General features: G+C 40.0%; 1 protein-coding gene across 4 annotated transcripts; it reads left to right on the top strand.

The window, feature by feature from the left end:
• The first annotated feature begins 46 nt into the window (after positions 1-46).
• LOC137274494 (testis-expressed protein 26-like) lies at positions 47-24,326 on the top strand. 4 transcript variants are annotated; one of them, XM_067807711.1, is made up of 8 exons: positions 47-103; positions 12,242-12,413; positions 13,018-13,114; positions 17,621-17,783; positions 18,474-18,624; positions 19,034-19,210; positions 21,207-21,368; positions 22,237-24,322. In XM_067807711.1, the coding sequence occupies exons 2-8, from the start codon at positions 12,401-12,403 to the stop codon at positions 22,422-22,424; spliced, it is 951 nt and encodes a 316-aa protein (XP_067663812.1). In that variant the 5' UTR covers positions 47-103; positions 12,242-12,400; the 3' UTR covers positions 22,425-24,322. The 4 variants fall into 4 exon arrangements, with proteins under 4 accessions (XP_067663812.1, XP_067663810.1, XP_067663811.1 ...); XM_067807709.1 differs by lacking the exon at positions 47-103 and adding an exon at positions 9,747-9,831; XM_067807710.1 differs by lacking the exon at positions 47-103 and adding an exon at positions 12,031-12,160 and having other exon boundaries at positions 23,253-24,325.
• Positions 24,327-24,922: the final 596 nt, after the last annotated feature.

Genomic DNA, 24,922 nt, shown 5'->3' with positions numbered 1-24,922 from the left:
GTCACGCGACCAATGGCAGGGCGGGACGTTCCGCAATTGTGACGTCATAGACGCATCTTCGTCCAAGTAGTGTCTGTTCATTAACAGAACGGAACAGGCAAAGGTAGGTGTGTTTAGAAACATTTTTAGATTGTTGATTGTACTTTTGTGTCAATAGTCTCCTTACACGCTGTGTATGAAAGGGCGATTCGTTCTAATGGTGGATCTTAAGTACATACGTTTAGTTTCGGGAGGTAAATCTTCTCACGAGTGGCATAATTTGGGTTTTTAAGAAAGTTTTTTCCCATGTAAAAAGCGTTTTCTGCTCAAAGAGTGTACTTACCTATTTACAAATTTAAATTCTATTATATTCCGTTTTTATTTCATCATGAGCAATATTTATGCATACATCTTCGCGCCGGAACCCCATAAAAAGATAAAGGGAAATGTCATTTCTTATATCGTATCGGTCACAAAATCAGTTTCTCATGCGAGCTGTAGTTATGAGCTTTTCTTATTCTATTCCACTAGATTATTGATACAGCGTGGACTGACAAATATTTGACTGTAGTATTCAGTGACATAGTTGACTGTATTCCCGTCGTATCCAAGCTACGCGATTCCTCATCGATCCCAATACTCACTCATGTATGTCGAGCCATGTATAAAAGTGCCTTTCTTCGGTCGATGGATGTTACGGTGTTATCTCTGTATTTGTGTAAGACCTAGTCGTTACACGCTATGTGGAATACTATATGTTAAATGCCTCTTGTAAAATGGGCCATGTGGTAACTAAGGGTCCCAATCCCAAACGGGCTTATAAAACGCTTAGCAGTTAAACATGAGTTCAATTTTCATTCCATTTAGAATCATGCATGGTGATCCACAAGTGGCGTCGCATAAGAAATAAATCAAGGTCTGGATGTTTTATATCCATTGAGGTTCAATACTTGAAATAAACCCTGTGTTGGGCTGTGGCCGTAAACCAGTGGCGGCCTCTGTGACAAACAAGCGTTGGAATAGGCCAGAATTCAGATATTCATATATCACCAAACAACTCGGTAGTCAACAGGGATGTTTAGGGTACCAGTTTAATTTTCCCTTTTCAAATCTGAATAACTTTGCTAGATACATACGCTGTAAATGATTGCTTTAGACCCTAGACACACAAGAAAACGCAGTTTTGCTTTGACGCGTTTAGGATCTAAACATGTTAAGGATTATGTTCAGCAGCTAAAGGTCTTTAGAGTCTAAAATCGTACATTCTAAGCAATTTCACACTTTAGTCATGTTCTGCTTACATGCTTAAATGTCTTTTGTATATTTACAGTCTAAACATATTTTACAATTCATCAAGTTCATGAATTGGAAACACATTAAAGATTAGTCGATATGACTTTATTTTCGGAACTGAGTAATGTTTGAATGAATCCTTGGTTCCTATGTCATCATGTGATTGGGGTAGTGTATGGCCGCTTCACACATTTCCTCCATTCTGGCCTCCGTTTTCAATGCAGTATGCATTCCGAGGAATCTACAGACCTACAGTAATAATCACTTACATTTTGTAATTACGATATAAAATCGTATGTTCATATATGTCACGATCATTATATGGGTATGCACATGCATAGACAGCTTATCACTTCAGTTAAGCCATTAGACCCGTTCACACCCGGGGTGCAGCAACCAATGCTTGATCCTTGATTTGTCCCAATGTTTCTGGCGCTGGTTCACCAACATGGCGAATGTCGTTTGAAAACAGGATGTGACTCGATTTCCTAACCCCAGAACACGCGTATACATGTGTGCTATTTCATTTTATGGATGTGGATTTAACAGCACCTTTGATAAATTGCATTTCCTAACAAATTATAGAGAAATGATATCAACAGAGACAACACGAATCACCTAATAAGTTAGGAGGGGTTTAGTAAGGAATCTCGTCATATTACGAAATAGAGTACTAACGGCTTTGAGTGACAGTGCCGAATTCGCTGAACAATGGTCGATGACAGCACACTTTACAGGCTAGTCATATGGGTACACTGTGCCTATGTTTGGTGTTCCCTGGCATGATAATGCACTATCCTCGACACAGACTTTCTTGACTTTATATAAGTCAGTTCTAACTGTTTCTTGGGCTGCGGGGTAGCCTAGTGGTTAAAGTGTTTGCTCGTCATTCCGAAGGCCCGGGTTCGATTCCCTGCATGGGCAGTATGTGTGAAGCCCATTTCTGGTGTTCCACGCCGCGATATTGCTGGAATATTGCTAAAAGCGGCGTAAAACCCAACTCACTCTAACTTCTTCTAAGTCGAACTTAGTGCTTGTTTGCAGTTGTATATGTATATGAAAGCGGCGAACGTACCATCAACTGAACTTTGTCTGTGAAGTAATTTTATATACATGTGCTTCAATTCATGGATGTTGCTCCGATAGGGACAGTTATCTTTGAAGCTGCAGTGCAAGCTACAGACTTACGCCCTTGGCAATACAATGACCCACCGATCGTTGATTCGAAATCCTATACTCCTGGCACGCCCGTGCAATTAGTTGATGCGCCATGTAATAAGTGAAAATATACTTCAAGGTACCCTACAATACATTATTTATATGGTATATGTCGACCATGGAGGCCATTTCCCTGTGGAGTATGGGCGGCAGCGGTACTGATTCAAAACTAAGCGTGTGGTGTTTCCATCTGTTTTGGTTACTGTATGCCTTGTGCACAAAGATCGGTGCTGGCACGAGAAAAGTTATGGGTTTGGTTGTGTGTAAGGTTGAACACTATACGGGAGACAGTAAGAACAGATACACTGCCATCACTGAGTGAATGTGTGAGTGAGTGAGATAAACTCAGTGTATTATCAATGTAGAAGTTTCAAGTAGCTTCGTCACTTTTCATGTTCGAATAAAGCAAACTAACAGGAAACCAAATTCAACAGCGTGCTGTTCAAATTATTCATAAATTACTAAAACCAGCCAGTGAATGAGTACAATAAGGAGTAGCGCGACTTTGACAGCTCGTGCAGTCTGTCACAGGTTTGTCAACACGATGCATCCCCGTACTCACCCTACGGCAGTCGCAAGTCTGTGTTGAATAATGTGCAAGTCACGAGACTAGGGCTACGGTCACTTAGTGTTGACAGGGAATGTTCGAATGTCGGGTAGAGTGTAACAGTCTAAAACACATCATCACGGCTACGCAATTGTTGACGCGAGAACTGGTTTTAAGGAATCAATACTTGTCATCACAAGCGATAACGGGATAGGGTGGTCGGGATAACGGGATCGGGTGGTCGGGATAACGGGATCAGGTGGTCGGGATAACGGGATCGGGTGGTCGGGATAACGGGATCAGGTGGTCGGGATAACGGGATCGGGTGATCATGCTGGCTGACTTGTTTGATGCAGGTCACTGTATCCCAGGTGCCTGGATCAATGCTTATTGCACCAATCATTGCATTGTCTGGTCCAGTATTGGTTATGTATACACCGTCGTCATGTAGCCGAAATATGGCCGAGTTTGGCGCTCAAACGAACATGCATATGTAACTGTATCTAAACTGACTAACAAAAGGTGTGAACTTTCTTTTGTAGGTCAGTTTAGTCAAAACAAGACGCCCACGCTGTCCGTGGCACTGCCACGCAACGACCTAGGTCGCGGAACCCATAATCCCGGATTAATCTATTACCAAAGAGTGTCTGGAATATCTATTGGAATCTATTTGAGTTGCTTATGTAGTTAATTCCTGTATGACTGTTTCATATCTTGACGACTTTTCAAGGCGAAACCGTATACTGCCACTTGTTAACTCATTCAATGGGACAATATTTCCGGTATCAGCCCCGGGTCGATGTTGAAGACTCGATTGTTTATTGTTAGAGAATAAGGATAACTTTGTTACAGCAAAGCGACAATGCCAGACATTAAGAAAGAGAATATTGTTCCATTACCAGTTCCACGTCTGGCGCTGCGCCCGATCACCTGAAACATTTGCCAAGAAATATGTTCCAGCTTCCTGCAATGTCACCAAGGCGAGTAACCCATTTTTAACGAATTCGCTGGTGATGGTTTGATTGACAACATGGGTTCAATGCGCGATGCCAGTTTCGGGTGCCCAGTGCTTAACTGCTGGAATATTGTTATAATAGACGAGGTGAAATCAGGATTGACATCGTACGTAAGGCAGGGCTTACATTACGTCCGCTTTTTCTTGCGTTGCGTCGTGCGTAAAGTACGCAAGTCAGTAGTTTTATCATTTATACCTTACACTACGTCCGTTTTTTTGGATGCGTTGCGCTGCGCTGCGTTGCGTTGAAAATAGGTCTTGCTGTGTTTTTGACGCAACGCAGATTGAAACGCAAAGGGAATTCCCTTGATGACGACATTTTAACAAGGTATTTTGCCAACATGTGAGTACTTCCGGTGAGTTGTTTTTGTAATTTCTTGAACGAAACAGGCGAATGTAACATGCAATCCTCGTAATTGGATGGTTTATCACTCCAGAATGCATAATCTGTTTGTATATGACTTTCATAAATATTAAGTAATATACCATATAATACTATTCACACAAAACTGCTGTTGTTGTGATTAATTCCTCCTCTTCTTCGAATTCCTCCTCTTCCTCCAACACCATACTCATCACAGCTATGGCCGCCATCTTTACTTATAACGCATGTTCAAAACGCACATTAACGCATATAGTGTAAGAGCAAAAACGCAATGCATAGCGCATACGTTCAAAAAAGGACGTAATGTAAGCCCTGCCTAAGAACATTTCGCTCATATCACGACGTACATGCGCGCGCTCGTGCGTGCGTGTGTGTGCGTGTGTGTGTCTGCTTGTACTAGCCCTGACTAAAACTGGTTTTGTAGTGCTAGTTCACTGAGATACCATGAATACCCCACTCAGACACATTATACTGACTTCGTGACGACCAGTCCTTGTTGTTCCCATTCATGCCAGACAGGGACCAACAAGTACCATATTATAAAGGGGGGGGGGGGGGGGTTGGGGTTTTTTTGGTATGCGCGTCCGGGGATCGAACCAGCAACCTTCGGACGCTCTAACGTCTACACCACGGAGGCGGTAGGCGTAAATCAAATGCACTCACTCCAAGACAGCGGTGTCAGTGTGTGTAAAGCACACAGTGACAAATGACAACAACTAAATGTACCAGACCGATCCAAAGGACTGTCTGTTATGGAATGGAAATTTGTCTTCTATGTGTTGTAACCCTTTGTTATCCGTCAAACCTTTCTGACAGTGAGTCCTTCTGAAACCTCAAAGTCTTTTGAGGTGAAGGACTGGACTAGCTCCTAAAAAAGGACGTTCAGAGAGATACACGCTATACTCAGTTATCATGACTCCCGATCGTTAACCTATAGATTCACTTCTTGAAGGTCGTTTTTAACAATGTCATGTATCGTCGTAGTAGCGACATGGCGTCTGCTACAGGCAACCTTCACTGCACCACGGCTAGCACTGACTCACTCACGTACAGTTTCTTTTAACTATCACTTCCTGTTAGCTTATTATTTCTTGGACATGAATATCCGTCAAGTGTCGGGGTTTTCAGGTTACATATGTGGTGCAAACAGTGTACACTAACGATCATTCTTTCTACGTATTTCTGATTGAAAGAAAGTATCCCAATTGAATTGAAAAGGAACCCGATTGAGATTTTGTTCTATAGGAGTACATTAAAGGCATGGAAAAAGAGAAAAGATGAGGGTTCCGGGTCCATGAATCAGACTAAAAATGCTAAAAATACTTCTTTAAGTAAATAATGTCACCTTTATACATTTTCTGTTATGGTATGTAAACTTAGAGTGGGAAGGAAATGCTACGGCACCAGCCGTCCACTACGCTCATGAAGCCCGGAAGCATAGGAATGATGCTGACAAACCTACAACCTTAGTCATGTCAATCTGGGATAGGAACCACGACCACGAAGTGTCTAGTAGGATTAAGGGACGCATTTCTACATGTCGAAATTCAGCATTCCTTACATCTTTTATAGTAAAGCTTCTAGCAATACTGTTTACTAAATTGCTTTTTTTTTCAAATCTGGCCACCTTGGTAACAGCATTGATCGTGCCAGCTGTATTATTACCATTCAGCAATTCTTGTAACATTGTACAAGATGACAGCGTGGATGTGCTGTGAACTGACAAAGACGTGTTGTTTGTGATCGTTCTATGTGAGACTGGATACATCAATATTTTAATGTAGAGAGAGAGAAAGATACACAATGGGTGCATACGCTATTGATATTCACACTGCTTACATAGTTGCAAATATCAATGCATATGCGCATGCCAAGTTGGGGTTAACAAGTAGAGTTCCGTGGTGTAAAATCATTTGTGATTAGATTTGTCGCCCTATGTACAGTATAGTGAAACCTCATTTGTCCGAATGGTGCTATTATCAATTAAAACGTCCTAATCAGCAGATGTGCGGACAAACGAAACATTGATAATAAATTTATAATAACATTTGTAATAAATTAATTTTAATCACATGCTTCTAACACCTTTTGGAACTCTCACTGGTAAGGCGGACCAAAGGGTGCGTTCAATATACGCCTTTGGGTGGACAGACCTAAAGGAGAGGTTTGACCAGGAAACGGAAAGTCAGTGTTTGGTTCCTCTGACAATGAACCGTTGAATATCCACAATAAACTGATACATAGTAACTTATTGGACTAGCACTGCACGGCAGGCGTTAGTTCCGAACAGTACATGCGGTACAGGGTATTTTTCAATTAAAGTTGGAGAAACAGGAGCGATTATGTTCTGGTTTCCGATTATGCCACTGTTGATAATTGACTTGTCAGCGCTATACCAGTGCTCTGGGGCCGAAAGGTATGTGATAATGAACTATATCACACATGTTTACTCTCGCTAATTTATATGCTATTAACGTCAACGTTGAATGGTGCCGTGTAAATATGCTACCATGGTACATACCATACATAATGATATAGGGAAACAGGAGGGTTATGATATGAGTCGACTTTGGCCTCGTCATTTTCACATATCTGCCTGAGTGAGTGAGTGAGACTGAGTGGTCGAGAGATGGTTGAGGTTTTTAGTAAATGTTCGTTGAGAGAGTGTTGTTTAATGTCGTACCAGCAGTACTGAAGCTTAATTAAAGTTATCCGATTTGCAGCTCATTTAAAGTTGTCCGATTTGAATATATACTGCCCTTCAGTATCATCCGAAGCCATTCTTTTCGGTTGTTTGACTCGGTGACTTGGTTACCCATCATTGTATCGGATCGATGGTCATGCTCTTAGTCGCTGCATGGTTTGTCTGTACCATCCTCGAATTACTAGAGAGGTGGAGTTTGTCGCGTTAAACATGATTTCACTTACGTATAGCTACATCGATGCAGGGTGTGACAAACAGAAACATAACCTTGTCGAATAAGATTCGAACCCACGACCATACCTTTCGGACACACATGATACTGCACCTACATCTGCGAAATAAATTCTCAGATGAATTGGCCACTTGGGCCCCTACAATAATATGAACTCTCGCAGTAACTCTGTCAAATGTTGAGCAGTATATAATGTCGGCGACTGGCTATGGATTCATCACTGGTTTGTTCCACAGTGGTATGTTCCCAGTGGTTTGACTGGAAAGAAGTATGTTCCCAGTGGTTTGACTGGAAAGAAGTATGTTACCAGTGGTTTGACTGGAAAGAAGTATGTTACCAGTGGTTTGACTGAAAGGTGGTATGTTCCCAGTGGTTTGACTTTAAAGAAGTATGTTCCCAGTGGTTTGACTGAAAGGCAGTACGTTACCAGTAGTTTGACTGAAAGGTAGTATGTTGCCAGTGGTTTGACTGGAAAGAAGTATGTTACCAGTGGTTTGACTGAAACGCAGTACGTTACCAGTGGTTTGACTGAAAGGCGGTATGTTCCCAGTGGTTTGACTTTAAAGAAGTATGTTACCAGTGGTTTGACTGAAAGGCGGTACGTTACCAGTGGTTTGACTGAAAAGCGGTATGTTCCCAATGGTTTGACTGAAAGGCGGTATGTTCCCAGTGGTTTGACTGAAAAGAAGTATGTTACCAGTGGTTTGACTGAAAGGCAGTACGTTGACGGTACTTTGACTGGAAGACATTTTGTTGACAGTGGTTTGACTGAAAGGTGGTATGTTACCAGTGGCTTGACTGAAAGGCGGTATGTTCCCAATGGTTTGACTGAAAAGCGGTATGTTCTCAGTGGTTTGTTTGGAAGGCAGCATGTTTCCACTGGTTTGACTGAAAGGCAGTACGTTGAGAGTACTTTGATTGAAAGACATTTTGTTGACAGTGGTTTGACTGAAAGTCGGCGTGTTCCCAGTGGTCTGATTTAAAGCCGGTATGTTGCCAGTGGTTGGACTGAAAGGCGGTATGTTGCCAGTGGTTTGACTGAAAGGCGGTATGTTGCCAGTGGTTTGACTGAAAAGTGGGATGTTGCCAGTGGTTTGACTGAAAGGCGGTATGTTGGTAGTGGTCTGATTTAAAGGCGGTAATGTTATAAAAGGCTTGATTGAAAGATCGCTTTTTTTACCAGTTCTGACGCGTGATCAACCGTATGAAGAAAGTATCCAGACGGTTTGCTCTACTCGGGCTTCGAGACAAATATGTTTCTCTCTGCCCTTTACTCGGTGCCTTTCATCGGCATGATTAGTCGATAGGAAAACAGCACTGCTGGGATATGCTTTTCGATCGATATCGTATGCGTCAATAATAAACAATAACACACCGCAAAGATTGAGATTACAGTCGATAAATCAAATGACGAAGTATACCGTAGTTGATCAACGAATCTAGAAACAGCAAGTGTTCAATTGAATTACGATTTATGGAAATGGAAATATTCATAATATTTAGTTGTTAACGCCTGATTAATCATTGATTGACATCGTTTTTTAGTGTTTGGACAAACTAGTCTCTTGGGGTCCTGGGGCCTTAAGTGCGACGTTATTTGTATCCGGTGTTTGCGGGAGCAAGACAATCACGAGATGAAGGGTCTTTTTCTGCTTATGCAGATTTATATTACCCGGGTTTGTCAAGTGTTCGTGACTTAAGGTTCGCGACATTTATATTCAGGCATATTCATTGTGTGTGGGGTGCCTTGCTGTTAGTGTTGGTTACGGCAGTTGTTGCTACACGTGCAAGAATATAACGACAGTGTGAATGAGGTTCTACGCAGCTCAGATCAGTTGTACCAGGGAGACTATATACAGGTTGTAGATTATCCCTAGTTGTACTTAAGGATAATCACGTAGAGGAACGTCAGACATCAACATGGGGAATCGAACGCAGACCTACAGTGTGAGGATCGAATACTTTAACCAGGGTGGGCTAATAACGATATATGCAACGTTCAGCTGGCTGAGGACCACTTACTAGATATATTTCCATTTAAAATATAATATTTCTATAATTTTCCTTAGAAAATGAATACACACATTTTTGCCAAATGTATTTCTCTTGGGATCGTGATACAAATATTTACCGTTTCTATTTCAATATTTTTTCAACAATTTCCTGTAATAGTTTCATGGTTGACATTACATTCCTATATCGATTGATGTCTTTAGTATTAACGTGCAGTGGGTTAACTACGGTATTTAATCTGCGCTCCATCTTGTTGCCTGGTAGAGTATCAACACACGTAGTTTCAAATAGTACAAATATCAACCTGCCTACATATCTTAAACATCACTGGTGGAACATTGCTTAATATAACGGGATTGTATAACACGGGCCCTGACGGACGACGGTCGGACAGACAAACGCCGACAACATGACGTCAGCTCAGCTTCAATACATCTACAATGAGGTGAGGGGGTGTTTGAGGGCCTGTTTGACTTTATAGTGTCTGGTATGACTGATATGATTCTGGTAATGTAGTTCTAATCACATGTGTTTCAGATTGAATAATTTTAAATAAAAAATGCAGACGCAAAAGTATTACGTTTCTTGGTATCAGGGGTTCTTCAATTGTTTTGCCCTTTACGCGGAGATTTGAAAAGCCCACACGTGTTGTCGTTTTATATTATGAAGAGTTCACAGCATCAACTGCCAATTCAAAGAGTGTGATCCCATGAAACATGTTTTAACTATAGCTGTTTTAAGCGCCATGTAGACGAATTATTTACAACAGTTTGAGAGGCTGAGTTTAGTTTTACGCCACTTTTATCAGTATTCCAGCAATACCACAGCGGGGGACACAAAAAATGGCGTGAACACACTGTACCCGTGTGAGGCATCAAACTCGTGTCTTCGGCGTGACGAACGAACGATTTAACCACTAAACTACCCCACCAGTTAATGTTTGAAATAGTGAGGCAGTGCTAATAATCATACATCGACACATAGATAAAATATTGTAAATAAAGTATAATGGACACATTAATAGTAGAAAGGTTTATAATGAATGCACGGCCACACAGTTACTGGTCTCACTGCGTGCATTTATGTATTTATACTGACAGCGTTCATCTCTAGATTCGTTGTTATCTTGGTAAGTATACAAGTTGTAAATGATAGTCTGTGTATTGAAAGTTTCATAGTATAAATGAAGAGAGCTACTTTTGTGTATCCCAGTACCACGCTTAGAAACACGCACATACCTGTAGTTTCATACAAACATCTGTCACAGCCGATATATACCCATTGTACATTCACTGTGATCCTGCGGTTATATAATATAAATCAACATATCGTGATGAAAGTTAGTGGATATCTAAGCTAGTTACACATCGTAAGTTATTGCTGTATTTTATATTATATCTACCGTCCATGTAGGTGGCTTAACGTGGACGAGAGGAAATGAAACTGTCACCAAATATCACAAGTGTTTACTTTTTGTCACCGATCGCGACCAGATGCTCCGCCCCCTAACGACAAGAAAGCGTCCTGTGACAACACGATTGTGACGTCACAGATTGGCTCTCGCTCAAGCCAATCTGCGATCAATTGCGTGAAACATGCGTGCTATTTGCTTTACGACTATCAATCTTTGATGATATTTCCGTGAGAGTGTGATCTGATTATATTCGTGTGTGTAAATATTGCATGAGAAGCGACTGACTGGAAACACTTTGATTAAACGTTGCTTTTTGTTCATCTCATTCTGAAGTCGTTCAGCCAATTACGTGCAAAGCCAACAAATGACTTCCAGTGAGATAATGGAATATTTATGTGTTTGTTGTCTTCTCTCAGCAGAATGTATAAATGATAATAATTTGTGCAATTAGCATATGCGTTGCTTATACCAAGCAAGTACATAGGTGTTGATAAAATACACCTTTCACAATACGGTCATAGCAGTTATGGGGGGTTGGGTGTTGTTTTTGGTTTGGGCTGATTTGGGGTTGGGTAGGTGTTTTAGTGGATACAGAGCCAGTACCTTTTCTCTCACGATTACACGTATGGTTATGGCAATCAACTGCTATTTTATCAAAAAAGAGACAAAGGAATTTCAGCTCAATTCATTTAATTGAGTTAATAGAGCTAATAGAGTTTGAATTACAAATACAATAACAAAAGAATTCCACCCCACCCCACCCCACCCCCCAAAAAACAAAAAAAAACCACAACAAACAAACAAACCAAAAATAAATACAAAACAAAAACAAAACAACAAACAAACAATAAACAAACAAACAACAACAACCAAACCAAACCAACCAAACAACAACAACAAAAATAAAACCCCGGAAAAAAAACAAAAGAAAAGTTAATTCATTGTCAATTCAATATATCTAACGGACTATTTATTTCCTGCAATACTTTAGGGGAGATGTGTGAAATATTGACCCAATTATTAAAATGTCATGATGCCATGTGTGTCTATTGCTTAACTGAGTGATAACTGAAGATTGCTGAAAATGCTGAGCTGATCCACACATTTCGTTTATGAAATGTTAATCAGCTATCTTATCAGTTATGGCTAGTAAAGTAATTCGATATCACCAAAATCAATATTTTACCCGCTGTGCAAAACAATAGCCACCCGACGCCGTGTACAGAATATAACTAGTTGTAGGGAAATAGCAGTAGCACACTTACTGCTTAATAGGATTTAGCTGTTGGGTAAAATGGCGACCGACGTTATGTCTCGATTACAAAGTCCCTACACGGGACTTGTAAACATCGACACTCGGGTAAGTTACACATGGTTAGATAGACATTTGTGTCAAGCGTGTGTTTTGTTTCAAAATACATGTTTTGAAATACCGTTTCAGTTGGGAGAAGAGACCCTGTCACCAGCGTTTGTCAAGCACTTGGAACACTATTACGACCGGGCACCTGTCGCCGATAAAGCCAGGTGTTTAGAGCTGATCACTTCTATCAAACTTGGAGAAGAGGTGAAGAGGTCACAAGTTCGCCGACCCAAAACAGCAATGCCTGCTTTAGGTACACATAAAATGATGCATAAAAACATATACAAGTTATATTCTTAATTAAAAGAAGCATTATTCGTCTTTGAGTAATAAGAAACTTTGAAAATCACAAAGTAATGAATTTTATAAAAATGTAAATAGTTACATATACATTGGTATTTGTTCCGTATGCTACCCAATGTCGAATGCCATTTTTTAGATTTAGTTTGAGCCGACATTCTAGTTTGTTTCGGGAACGATACAGACTGTCCCTTTCAAATACATTAAAATTCCGTTTAACCAAATAAATAAATAAATAAATAAATAAATAAATAAATAAATAAATAAATAAATAAATAAATAAATAAATAAATAAATAAATAAATAAATAAATAAATAAATAAATAAATAAATAAATAAATAAATAAATAAATAAAAGGTTTGGACACAGTTTTGTCTCGACTTTGATGTTTTCAGTATTTTTTTCGGTGGAAATCAAACACATGCGACTAGAGACAGACTGTTGCAGAATGAAAACTGTTTGGTATGAAATGATTTTGTTTCTTTCTTTAAAAACAAAATTATCAATGAACGCTGAAACATGCATTGTTGAATAAATGCTCACTTTTTCCATACAGGGGGACCCGAAGGTATGGGGGACATACTAAGTCCTTACAAAACTACCTACAAGCGGGAGTACATCAAACGAAGGGACCCGGAGGTCCGAGCACTCAGGTGAGTAACTCACCTGTCCCCTATAGATACAATATTCGCGTCGATCTATTAAGATACATCATTTTAAATCCGTAGGGCGACACAAACGTTAATATTTTTAATATACACAGGGCAATAGAAGATAATATACACACCAGCTATATGAAGAAAACGATTGCGTTATATATTATCAGTATTAGCAGTGAAAATATTACGTTAGTGTGGAATCGAACTAGACCACCTTTTCTGAAGTGACGACAAACAGAGGAAGGACTTAATCGATTTAGCTTTTGTTTCTGAGTTTTGATTTTTCGCTACGTTTACTATAATCCTGCTAATTCAGTATAGTTTGTTAAACGTGCATGTTGTGCCGCAGATCTTGGCAACGGTATATCGTTTGTTTACTTAATCCCAAGTGGACCCAAACATATATATATTATGAAGTATATAATCGACCTGTGTTAGGCTATTGAAGATAAATATCTGTGTATGTACATTGCTAGTTTGTTATTACCGGTTTTGAATAAAACGATAAATGTGAACATAAACTATTGATGGCTTTAATTGCCGTGTTATCTAAAGTAAATACTGAACGTGCATTTGTGCGTGTGGGCATGTGCTTTACAGTTTGTCATTTCCGGTTTTGACCTGAACGGTCTTTGAATGGCACTTAGGGGTGATGCACTAAAGGAGGAGAGTTTTTTGGATATCAACTTATTTATTATGAGGAACACAACATTTCGGAGTATATCATTACTCCTTCATCGGGTGAATGAATGAAATGAGTCAGAGAACATATATATGTACGAGTAAGAATACGATGCAGGTCAAGCACTGGAAGCCAAAGGTTAACTGGTGTTTATGTGTGATTGGCAACGAACAAATGGAAGCCAACTCTTAACAGATAACACTGAACTAAATGATTAATGTGAACTTTACAAATCGGAATTTTTGTCACAATCAGTATTCAAATTGTCAGCATTAAATCAATATGTTTGTTTACGGTACTCATAAAGCTAAAGGTCCTATAGTACATCGTCTGAGGTGTGTTTCTTAGGAGATAAACATCATGTGTTGGCCAATTTCAGGGTGTTATTGAGTATTTTAAGCCTGGGAATACACTGTGGATGACGCAACAAAACAATTATTTGCAATGTTTCTACGTGTCAATACGCAGCGAATAGTCTTGCAATTTCCGGGAACCAAATCCCATTTGATCGTGTTTTCAACCAATCAGATTACAGAACACAGTGACTTTTGGTTTACAATAATACAAAAAACCAGTTACGTTTTATACCAATATAAATATTTTTCAGATGGTTTGTTTACATTCACGTCATAAGGTCGCCAAAGAAAGTTCACATTTGGATTGTAGCATGCATGTACCTTAGGCGTATTGAAGTATTATAGGAGTATTCCTTAGGAGTTTTGAAACATGTTCATTAGGAGTATTAAATACAGTTCAGTTTTCACCAACCTTTTTATTTATATGACACTCTTCAATGAAATGACGAAATGATTGTATTACAAACAAACGTTCAACGACCTCTCTCTCGCCAATCATCTACAAAGACGGGTCCCCGACATGCCAACCGGCGAAGGCGACCTTAAAAGCACCTAACCGAACGAACGAACGAACTTGAGATGGTATTTCCACGATGTACTTTCATTGTCCATAGCTACTTCAAGTAATTGGATTATGAAAGATATAATTTGGAGTTTATTGCTTGGACGCACTTGACATATAGCCGTTCCCCCGCTACTGGCTCATAAACCCTTGTCAGGAGTAGTTACTCTAACATAAAACCCTCTCAGGGCCCCTGGTATGCTGTTGTGCATTGTGCAACGACCTCAGCGTATGGTGCTGAATGCACTGACAACTTACCGTTGGCTGGGCGGTATGGGCAGTAATACGACTTACAGAGGCGGTTTTTGTCTTCAGTACTATCTAATACTTTATTTGTTTGTACTAGTATTGTCCTTTTCCACTCACCTCAATATTGGGTTTTGCTGTTTTTTACGATGAAACTGTTCATAAAACAATGAAAAAGAAAAGAAAGAAAAATTCTAAACCGTCAACACATATGTGCATGTAGTTGTACCACCTCTATTGTTTAGGGGCTGTATAGACAATATGTTGTGAATTTTGATAAATTGTTACAATTCGTCAGTATGAATGTGTTTATTGCTACGCTATACGCCGTGTGATATTTGCTTGGGAAACTGACATGAATTGCATTGTAACCATTATTGTACAGGGACCACTTCAAACAAAAACTGCAAGGAGCTTTTGACACAGCCATATTACTTGCCGACTCTTCGTGAGGCCATGTTGTGGTGTGTGCCGTGGTTGAGCAGAACGTGTCAATGCAGTTGTATATATCGATCTCTGTATCGATCCGTGTCTGGCCTGTCATCAGATCAGCTATTGATCTATGTAAAAATCATAGCCCCTCGAGCAGTTCAATAACCTCTATTGACTCATAACTCTCATTGGTAACCGTACTCACGCTCCGTCTGAAATAAACAACTGGTTCCTCTGAATGTTGAAATGGCTTCAACATGCTGATAAGGTAGACGGTATTATATGCCCCTCGCTTCATTGCTTTTTCGAATGAATATTTCATGATAGAATACATGTGGATGCTGTCGAAACGCAGGTCCAAAGAACGATAATCTTAGCACATGATCTAATTGAGGCAACGATGTTTTTAATCTAAACATTCAATATTGGTGACGGAGGATGTGAACGTCAAAACGTAACATAATGAGAATGATTAACTACAGGTATGTATTGCGGAAGGGTTTGGGGCGAGGATGTAGGAAATGGAGAAATCAATTTTTCTTAATCAATATAAAGTTATGAAATAATACTGAAAAATAACATCAATTATATCCGATTATTTTATGGATAATTACCATACTGACAGTTTTGAGAATCTCTTCATGTGACAATTGATGCATACATAAACATTAACAAACAAACAAACAAACAAACAAACAAAAAATGCATATTTTTCCTCAGTCTGACAGATTTTTTTCGGAAATATTCCAGATCCCAATTCTCCAAATATGCCTTAACGTTGATCATCAGTGTTTGCGCACTGCAGGAACCGATGCCAGAATACTGTTAGTTACCATAGTGATAAGTAGAACAGAACGACCCAACGTAAACTTAGAAGTATGTGAAAGTATTCTCACCTTATCGTGAAAACAAGGTCACGTACGGGATGTGAAGGCGTTAATTACAGAACGACAACCGATTATCGGCTTCAGACCCCTATAACGTGCTAATAATACACAAGATCCGGCGTTCAGATAACACTAAGGTACTAAATGATACGCTCATAAACGGCGGCATTCAAACTATACGGTATCAAGTGATAATCTCGCGATTGTCGTATGTTCCAGTGTCAAGGTCACTGAGCAAAACGTTTAAGTCGTGAAATGATTTTGAATTTACACTCTATTTTATAAAATTAATGGCAACTTAACATGAAAAGTGCGAGACAATAGAGTATGGACATCACAGGTACCGGAACAGAGAATTGTTTTAAAGACACAAACATACATGTTGCATACAAATATGAACAAAAACTAGACTGCACTTCAAAAAAGTGTAGCTTTTCAAGCTTGTAAATGTCGTTATTGTAAATTGTAATTTTTATATCGTAATTATATACACATGAATAGGGAATCCCTAATTACTCAAAACATTGCTGTTTTCAGAACAGAACAGATATTTTTTGAGTTTGAATATGTAGAAAATAGGCTCTGCATGTACATTTAATGTCACTCACTGTCAAATATTGTAGCTCCCAATACGGGTACCTGTGTCGCAGTACATTGCCATACAGTTTTTTTTGCTAATACTCAGTCCTATTTTGTACCTTCATCGTCTTACAATACCGTGCTATATTTCGATCCATTTTTTCGAAACGCTGATCTTCGAGTGAGTGAGTGAGTTGAGTTTTAAGCCGCACTCAGCAATATTCCAGCCATATGACGGCGGTCTGTAAATAATCGAGTCTGGAAAATCCAGTGATCGACAACGTGAGCATCGATCTGCGCAACTGGAAACCGATGTCATGTGTCAACCAAGTCAGCGAGCCTGACCACCCGTTAGTCGCCTCTTACGACAAGCTGAGTCGCCTTTTATGGCAAGCCTTTTATGGCAAGCATGGGTTGTTCTATTCTATCCCGGGCCTTCACGGGGTCGGCTCATCTTCGAGCACTCGTTCCCCGCCTTAACCACCGTGCTACCTTGTCTCGTTTATATGAATAAACAATTAGACGATAGTGATCTATAACATCTGTATCTAATCCACGGCCTGAGTAATTGTGCCATCATAATTCGATCCCTTCTTACATGGTTTGTTTGGGACAGACTCGGTCACACTTTGAAGGACATACGTCCACTCACTCACTCACTCACTCACTCACTCACTCACTCACTGCACCTTCACATTTGATAGTGTGGATGTCCCTTATTCAAACACCCACCAACTAATGCTAACGTCTCCACAGACCCATGACGTCCCAGGCTTACACCAACGCCTACAGCCTTAGCGGCCCCGTGGGCAACACCACCTACCACATGGAGTACAGCGTCAAGTCAGAGCAGCAGCAAGAGCCTGTTAGAAGCGGGTCGGCTTCCGGGAATCGGAAAAACAACCCACACCCTTCAAATGTGAGTTTGTGCTTGGGTTCTGAACACGAATCCTAGAACAAACCCATTCAAAGGTAGACAGTCTTCAAATTGCCGGGTGTTACATTATCGAGTTTTAACTAAGTCTTCTTGTAGAACTTCCAGGTATTGCGTAGCCTGTCGCAATTCTATGTGTTAGGATTTCAAGGGAGACTACTCCCTGGTCGAAATCTCTTCCTGTGCTCATAGACTGAGAATTTACCCTAGTTTTCTAGCAGTTGAGAAAAGAAATGTTTCACTCTCAGTTTGACACAAGTTGTCAACAGAACATAGCCTCCTTTCTTAAATAAGGACAGTTTATAAATCAGCTTCTCGACATACCATTTGTTCAGGGATAAAGACTCCTACAGAGCAGGAAGTGAAACCATTTAACCATCACATTATGTGTGTACATGCGTTTGTGTGTTCAAGCGACAATATACACGAATATTTCACTGACAGTAGGGTATGTGTTCTTTTGGTTGGGGGATGTGGTGTGTGTCAACCCCTCATCCATCACTTTACCTTATAACTGAATTAAACACCCTTTGTTCAGTGTCGTAATACTGGGTATGTAAATGGACGCATTCTGCACATGGGAAATCTGATAAATGTATTGTTAGTGCTATAACATATACGTTTTTATGACAGTTTAAAGGACTTGATATTTGATTTATCACACTTTCTATGAAGGCGTTCATGGTCTGGAGGTTCCCTTCTAACAAAAATCCAGTGCCGGATGTGACGCCATGGGCAGAGGAAGTGACGAACGAGAAGCTGAACCAGGTTCACAAGAGACTTTGTTCCTCCACATACCAGACCGACTACCTCGGTATACCGCAAGGTAGGGAGATCAATAATATCCATCTGTGCGATCCTTAGGTAGGGTATAACGTACTCCCGCTGCTAAGCGAATATTCAATATATAAAAACCCTGTCTCTTTCCAAATAATAGGGGTATACCCTAGTGGCTGAAATGTTCGATAGGTTCAATACCCCACGTGGTTTCAATGTGTGATGCCCATTTCTGGTACCCCCTCACTCAAAATAATACAACGGCAGGGACGTTTTAAAAGGTATTTTCGTAAATGTTATGTAAGGTGGGTGGTGGATGGCGCAGTCGCTGAGCCGTTCTATGATCTAGCGGAAAACACGTGTTCCCCAACGTTGATAAGATACCTTGGAACACTACTTGATGTCCATCGATATTGATGGAATTTTGCCACGCTCATCTACTTTCTGTTATCCGACAGGTTTTCAGGTACGAAGCGCATACAACCTTCCGGGAGATTGGCGGGAAAATATACCATACACACTAGACTCCGTACAGCGGTACTCCTACCAAGGCGCTGCCCCGCAGAATGAGCTCCGAGTTCCAACAACGAGATACGGAAGTAACAAAAAGAAGCAGCTCGCAGCCAACGGCGGGAGTAAGTGATTGTTAGCTTGTCAAAATCCCCAATCGCGCTTTTGGGAGGCTTAGTGGTCAAAGTGTTCATTCGTCAATGGTTTAATGCTACAAAAGGGTAAACGGGTTGGTTGCTTGTGTCCACTTTCCCTCCCTCTCCAATCCCACGAAAAAAGGGGACATATTCAGTGTTCGTGAGTGAATATGTCCCGAAAACATCACTCATCACCCTGTGTCAAGATTACCTTAAATATTGGCCATATGTACCGTGTTTCCTACCAATACTTGTCAATGGATCTACAAACGTGTAAGTTACCATTCACTCATTACCGGACACTCGCAAAGATTCGAGATAGAACTGGTCTTAAGCAGCCCATGTTTTGTAGGAATCAAGGGACGGTAGTTTGATAAAATGGCAATCGCTTGGTCTGGGTGTTTATAAATAAGACTTTCATGCTTCGGAACGACCACGGACTGTAGAAGGACATTGCAGGAAGGGGTAATTGTAAAAGCTTGCAAGCATCAAGGGAATGGGTGTGTGTGGTTGTGGTGGTGGTATTTTCAGTATAATAATACATTCAATACCCCTCAGCCACCCTCCCCTGTCATAAATCACAGTCCCTTGGTAAAGCGAAACATCAACTTCGTTTCTACATCCGTATCTTGAAGATAACACTTCATGAAATAAGCCATGTAAGTCAAGATAACTTAACTCGTTGGACGAGGGATTGTCTGCAGTGCATTAGCAGCATTGTGTCGTAACCTGTTTATCCTTTATTTAAGCCTGCCTCTCTCACCTGTTAAACTGACTCAGCGCATTACCCCAGCCCTTGCCACGGAGACCCGTAAGACCGATTTGGGGTCATATCAGATTAGCTGACTTTCATGAATCGATATCCTAATCCAAACATCTCCTATACAATGGCAGTTAAATCGCGGCATTTATTAACTTGATTACCTCTTTTGTATTGCCACTTTCTCAATCTGCCGTAATCCGATTCGTATCGCTGTCGTAAAGAATTCAGCTCCAATGTCGTGATTGAATTGCGTATAGCTGTGACGTCATATACTTCTCTGATTATGCCTCAATAAGCCGATGGCAAATCGCCTTTCACCAGGATATGTCGGATTTGTCCTCAGTGCAGTCCTGTTTCTGTCAGAATTACGTCATGATAAATGACATAATGACCCCGACATTTTTTCGTGTAGGGAGGGAGTGTTGGGGAAGTTATCGTTCGAAGCGGCAGTAAATATTAAACCGTACTCTATTTTAAAGAGCCGTTTTGTGGAAGTATTAAGAATTATCATGTATGAAAATATTCGTACCAGTCTAGAAATCGGATCAAGCTATGAACTATTTAGAAAAAACACCAAAAAAACCCGCAATTGACGCTATAACATAAATGTTTAAGTGATACTGTTCTGTGAGAAGAACCAGAAATCCACAACTGTGTGACTGAGTATATTTGAGTTAATTATTTGTTTATGATACATATATCTTTAGTCAATTATTCATTTCAGTACGACATGAATGACAAGAGAGGGCTCATGTGAACGAAATACAATTTTGCGAGTTTTCTACTAAGAAAAGGCAACTCAAGATGGGCAGTTATCCTAGCACTAGTTAGGCAACACAGTATTTTCGTTTATAACATTGAATTCAAAACTTTAGTTCCTTTAATTCTAATGAATTAAAGTGCACAAATACACTCCATCTTTGCTGTACAAGCATATCATTTATCTTTATCTGAAGGTAGTGTAATGTAGATACGGTTAGCGCGTCTCTTTGCCCCTCCCTTAAAACATTTTTGAATTAGACTTGAAACTAAACCCGCATACTGGGAGCAGCACAGAGGTTACTAAAGCTACGTGTCATGTTTATTGACGGGACTATTTTTTTTTGTCATCGAGAGATACCCTTACATGTTGTGTATTTCCTATATTCCCACAACAAACCCATACCCTAGATCAGTGTTTACTCCTAACATATGTTGTGACACATACCCGTGTGACCTCAGTTCCAACAGCAAACCAGTACTTGAACAGCATCAAGTCGAGAACTACGTACGACCGCCACTACAACGAGAACGCCGGTACGGTCGTTCGCCAGATCCGAGACATCGGCAAGAAGTTGGGCGCAGAGACGCTCCGAAAATATTACGAGAGATCTTCAGGTGAAGGTGAGTAAGGAAGATAACCGTGTTGTATTTTGTTTCACCAAGGGAGGTCACTCTCCTCACTGCAGTGCTTTATTTTTGTGTGAAATTGAAGTTTGCCTTGAGCACGTTTACGTCTACAGCACTTTGGATGTTGTAAGCTTTAAAGTACTAGCTATGGCTTGATGATTTGCTAGATCATGTACAGACATGTTTTGTATTCGGATTTGAATGTACTGAAAATGAAGTAAGATGGTGGGAACATTTTAAATTCAAAGAACAAAGTATGGAGATTCTTAAAACTTAGGCCCTTAAATTAGTGCCCATTTATCTCACACATTATTGCAACAGTTTCATAACACGTTTTAAGATCTTTGATATCTGGGTATGTAATATTTTTACAATAAAATGTATGTGCAAATACTATCCTCCGGAGTTGAGAATGAGATTCGAGTGCACACAATCCATTTACTTGGTTATATCATGTAAGTGCTTTCAGAACGGACCGATGTTCCTGGAGGTTACCTTTTGTAAACATGCCGGTAATCAGTTACAGGCGAAAGTCCACGAAGAATTAATTTTCCGGCTTACAATTGATCGTCAGCAAACCGTGCTTGTCGTAAGAGACGACTAGCGGGATCGGGTGATCAGGTTATCTGACTCGGTTGACACATGCCATGCTACCTCAGATCGTAGCTCGATACTCATGCTGTTGATCCATTGGATTGTCTGGTCCAGACCGCCGACTCACAGCTGGAATATTGTTGAGTGCTGAATTAAACACCAAATAATCAAACGTTGTATGAATGTTAACTCAAGATGGCGAGGTTACAGTTAAAAACTTGGGTCAAAATAGGACTGATGCCGATGTTCCTACCTGGTTATATTTCAGACAGGGAACTGGTTGGTAGGTTGATTGATGCCTACCAGGAACCAACCAATCACAGGCCACCGAAACCATCATCACGCGCATGCTCACGGCCAGTCGTTCCGGCCAGCACTTCAGTCACAAATTTCTGCACAGCACCAATGCCAACACCACCCCTGGGAGCACCCGCGCCTCACGTGTTGTCTTCGTAATCACATGGCCGTGTTACACGTGTTTCTGATTGTTGCATCTGTATGCTTTTGTTGTGTTTATAGACACGTTACCATCTTATATGGATGTGTCTCTCATTGTTGATGTGTTTGTTGTTGTCCGGTGCTCATGTACCTTACAGGGTGTTCGTTGAATCATGGAATCTGATCGTTTCACAGTTAAATTATGTTAGTGTGTGTGAAGTAACAAAACTAGAAGGCCGGGTTGGCAGTATGATCTATATTTTAAATGTGATTACTGATAACCATGTTTTTTTTCAAATTTCTAAATTACAAGAATTAACGTGTTGAGAGAGAAAGAAACTTTGTTTCAAGTTTCAACAAAGAACTTTACTCAGAATTAGTATCAGCGGCAGTTATCAGGCAGTCAGTGCGCAGTAGTTAAACAGGAAACTCACACTTTCATATCTTTGTTCTAAACAACAAAATAGTATAACTCAAAAGATAGAAACTTACATAAGCCATTTGAACAACTTTTATTATCCTTAGATATATATGTCTTAGGCGAATTATGTATGTGATATTTTTACTGCACATGGATTTATTTATCAGTTAATGGATATAGTGGGCGGTTATAGAAGTTAAATGATCATGTAATCAAAAATTATTTAAAACAATTGTTTTCATCACCATTTCTTTTTCGTATCATAGTACTTCATCAGGACTCAATGGCCTTTAATATTAAAAATAATGTTATGTATTTACGAAAATATTATGTGTTTCGTGTCCAATGATTTTATTCCCTAAACATATACAACGCAAAATAGAATTTGTTAGAAAATTATTTTCATTACTATGCATTTTGTTCAGAGCTGCAGCAAACCGGAAGAGCTATGTCTGCCATGCCGATGCGGTCAGGAAGGTTGTCCCCGCTTGAAACTATCCCTAAACCGGATCTCACCAGAGTATCCGACTGGCCAGGACCGCTGTCTCCATGGTGACATTAGCGCATGCGTAATATTTAGGCATGCGTATAATCTGTTGTAATACGGATCAACGCAAATTTTTAACCTGTTTTCAGACACATGCCAATTTGTAATCTTAGGGTGATAAATTGTGAGAATTATTGTCAGCCTTTAGTTTTCAACCAACCGTTTCTTAACTAAAAGAGGAAATATATGGCATTACTACGGATATTATACGTTCATGGAGATGTTTTTCGGACAGAAGCTTGAAACCTACACATGCTGTTTACAATTATTAAAGTCCCTCACGAGATTTAATGATAATATTCACAAATGAGTCCTAATTACAATTAACGCTGTACTTTAATTTAATGAGTGCAAGCCAATTTGGAGGGGCACGAAAAGAAGACAATAACAAATTTTATAATGATATTTCACTTCCAATATTTCTATTTCAATTTCGAGTCTAAAATCCATGAAGCAATTAATGATAGATGGGGCGGCGCAAGGGTTGAGTCATCTTCGGATTCTCTGTGTCGGAGAGGGAGGTAAATGATCACGATACGGAATGCTACAAACGATCTGTAATTTCTTATAATTATGAAGTTTTGTCTGTTTTATTTGACTGTGTATTCTCTTTATAGTTTCGTTGCATTCGCATTAATCCCACAATGCAAATTGTATCTGATCGGGTTAATATTATCCGTACAGTTTCCGCATCAGCATCATGGCCCTGAAACATGTATACATGTGCAGTCTGTGGGTTTATTTTCGATATTTACAAAGAGAAGCCTTATTCATGTTGTATAATTCATGTTCTTGGTGTACATATGTGTATATGGTTGTATTTAATGGCATCTTGTTAACCCCTCCACTGCTGAAACAGATTGTATATTTTGCTATATCCTCTGTTAGTTCAACCTGGCTAATAGGGGTGGGATCCACTGTCGCTGCCTTAATAAACCAGTATTGAAATTAGTGTCTACTGTCTTCTTTCACCGACATATACCAGTGAAGGATGGACCTGTTTGTTCACTACTTGTAGGCCATAAAGGCCTAACAGGCCTTTTCCTGGAAAGTGCGCAAGTGAGTATGGTTTTTCACTGCTTTTAGCAATATTCCAGCCTCATTACGGCAATAGATACCAAACATGGGTATCTAACCCATGACAAGCGAACGCTCTAACCACTAGACTACCCCAACGAATCCTCTGTATGGCAGATTAAATATTCTCCTTCCTTGATAGGCTAAACACCTTCCAGCTTCTCCTTCCAAAACATACAGACTGTTGTTCGTCTACTAATTTATATCAAACTCAGGAATACCCCAGCTTTAACTCGGCGGCTTGGAATGATCGATTCTGGGACAGACAAACTGGTGGTTATTAGGCTGATCATTAAATACACGAGGAAACCAATGATGTTGAGATTTAGTCAGTAAGACCTTATGGCGTTCATTGTCGGGCGACACCGTTTGAGCATAGCTAAGTTAGCTTTGGAAGTGGTGTTACAATGTTCAAACCTTATCTAGAACGTCGCTAAGAATATCTCTCCAATGAGTCTCTTTCTTCAAAAC

Source organism: Haliotis asinina, chromosome 2, assembly GCF_037392515.1.
Source record: "Haliotis asinina isolate JCU_RB_2024 chromosome 2, JCU_Hal_asi_v2, whole genome shotgun sequence".
Lineage (NCBI taxonomy): Eukaryota > Metazoa > Mollusca > Gastropoda > Lepetellida > Haliotidae > Haliotis > Haliotis asinina.
Note: the sequence above shows the minus strand (reverse complement) of the source record. Positions and strands in the feature narration are given on the sequence as shown.